A 1,095-nucleotide genomic window follows, 5' to 3' on the forward strand; every position below is an offset into this window, starting at 1 on the left:
TTCTCCTCGGCTTCCCTCAGCTCGGCTTTGGCTGCGACCAGCTTCTCTTCCGCCGCAAGCAGCTCATTCTTGGCTTCCTGCAACTCACCCTTGGCCCACACGCAGCTCATTGTTGGCCACACGCAGCTCGGCCTCGAGGTCCGCCTTCTCGTCCGCAGACATGTCGGGAGCGTCGCTCCGCTGCTCCAAAGTAATCACGATGCCCCTCTTGTGCATGACAATGCCACGCAGCTGCGTCACTTCGCCACGCAGCTGCGTCACTTGGCCGCTGAGCCCAGAAACGAGGTCGGCCGCGTCGGTGACCGCACGCGTGAGCACGTCCACCATAGCGGAGGACGTCTCCAGCTTGGTAGCCGCCATTACCACAGCACGGGTGAGGAGGAGGAGGGGTGAAGACGGGTCGGAGGTGAGGCCGCTGAGGCGCGAGCGGAGACACGTGGTGGAGTCGGCGGTCGCGCCGGCGCCTGCGAGGCGGACGACGCCCTGTCCCGAGCTGGTCCCGAGCTTGAGAGGACCACTTTTGTCCTCACGGGTCGAGCATCCGTTCGCTCACCCTGACGGCGCGGCTTGAGGGTCCGAGTCGGAAGCCGGGCCGTGTCGCCATCCCTGCGGTCGTCCTCCGAGTCGCCACCGCCCGGAGCGGCATCTGCTCGAACGCCGTGCTTCCGGGTGGTCTCATCGCCATGTGGCTCGCCAAGGAGGGCATCGTGGGCGTTGAGGGCAACGGCTTTTGGCACCTCACCTCGGCGTCACGCGTTCTGCTACTCGCGCATGAGGGGCCACGACATAGCGCTCCACTTCCCCATCAGCGAGCGCGTCGCGCTCCCGTGCATCGCTCGCCTCAGGCTCTCGTACCCGGTCGTGTTCGATGCCGGCTTCCCCTCGCTCGACGCACTCAGGCTCGTCCGTGAGCTATTCTCCCAGGTCACCGTCTGGTTGAGCCAGGAGAACGTCGCGAGCGAGTAGACTGGCGCGGCCGTCCCACTCGACCACTCGATTCGGCGCCCGTCGGAGGCGCGAGCGAGATGACCGAGAACGGCGCGCCGGCCCTCACCCTCAACGTGCCGCTCCTCGACGTGAGCGCCCGCATCGTTC

The 1,095-nt window shown here is 66.8% G+C and overlaps 1 protein-coding gene across 1 annotated transcript; it reads right to left on the reverse strand.

The window, feature by feature from the left end:
• Positions 1–8: 8 nt before the first annotated feature.
• Positions 9–439, reverse strand: AMSG_11538 (uncharacterized protein; the record flags this gene model as incomplete). The annotated part of the gene is made up of 1 exon (XM_013897128.1): positions 9–439. A coding segment is annotated over one exon (355 nt), but the record flags the coding sequence as incomplete, so codon positions are not given.
• Between the last annotated feature and the right edge of the window lie 656 nt (positions 440–1,095).

Source organism: Thecamonas trahens, assembly GCF_000142905.1.
Source record: "Thecamonas trahens ATCC 50062 unplaced genomic scaffold supercont1.119, whole genome shotgun sequence".
In the NCBI taxonomy this organism is placed as follows: Eukaryota; order Apusomonadida; family Apusomonadidae; genus Thecamonas; species Thecamonas trahens.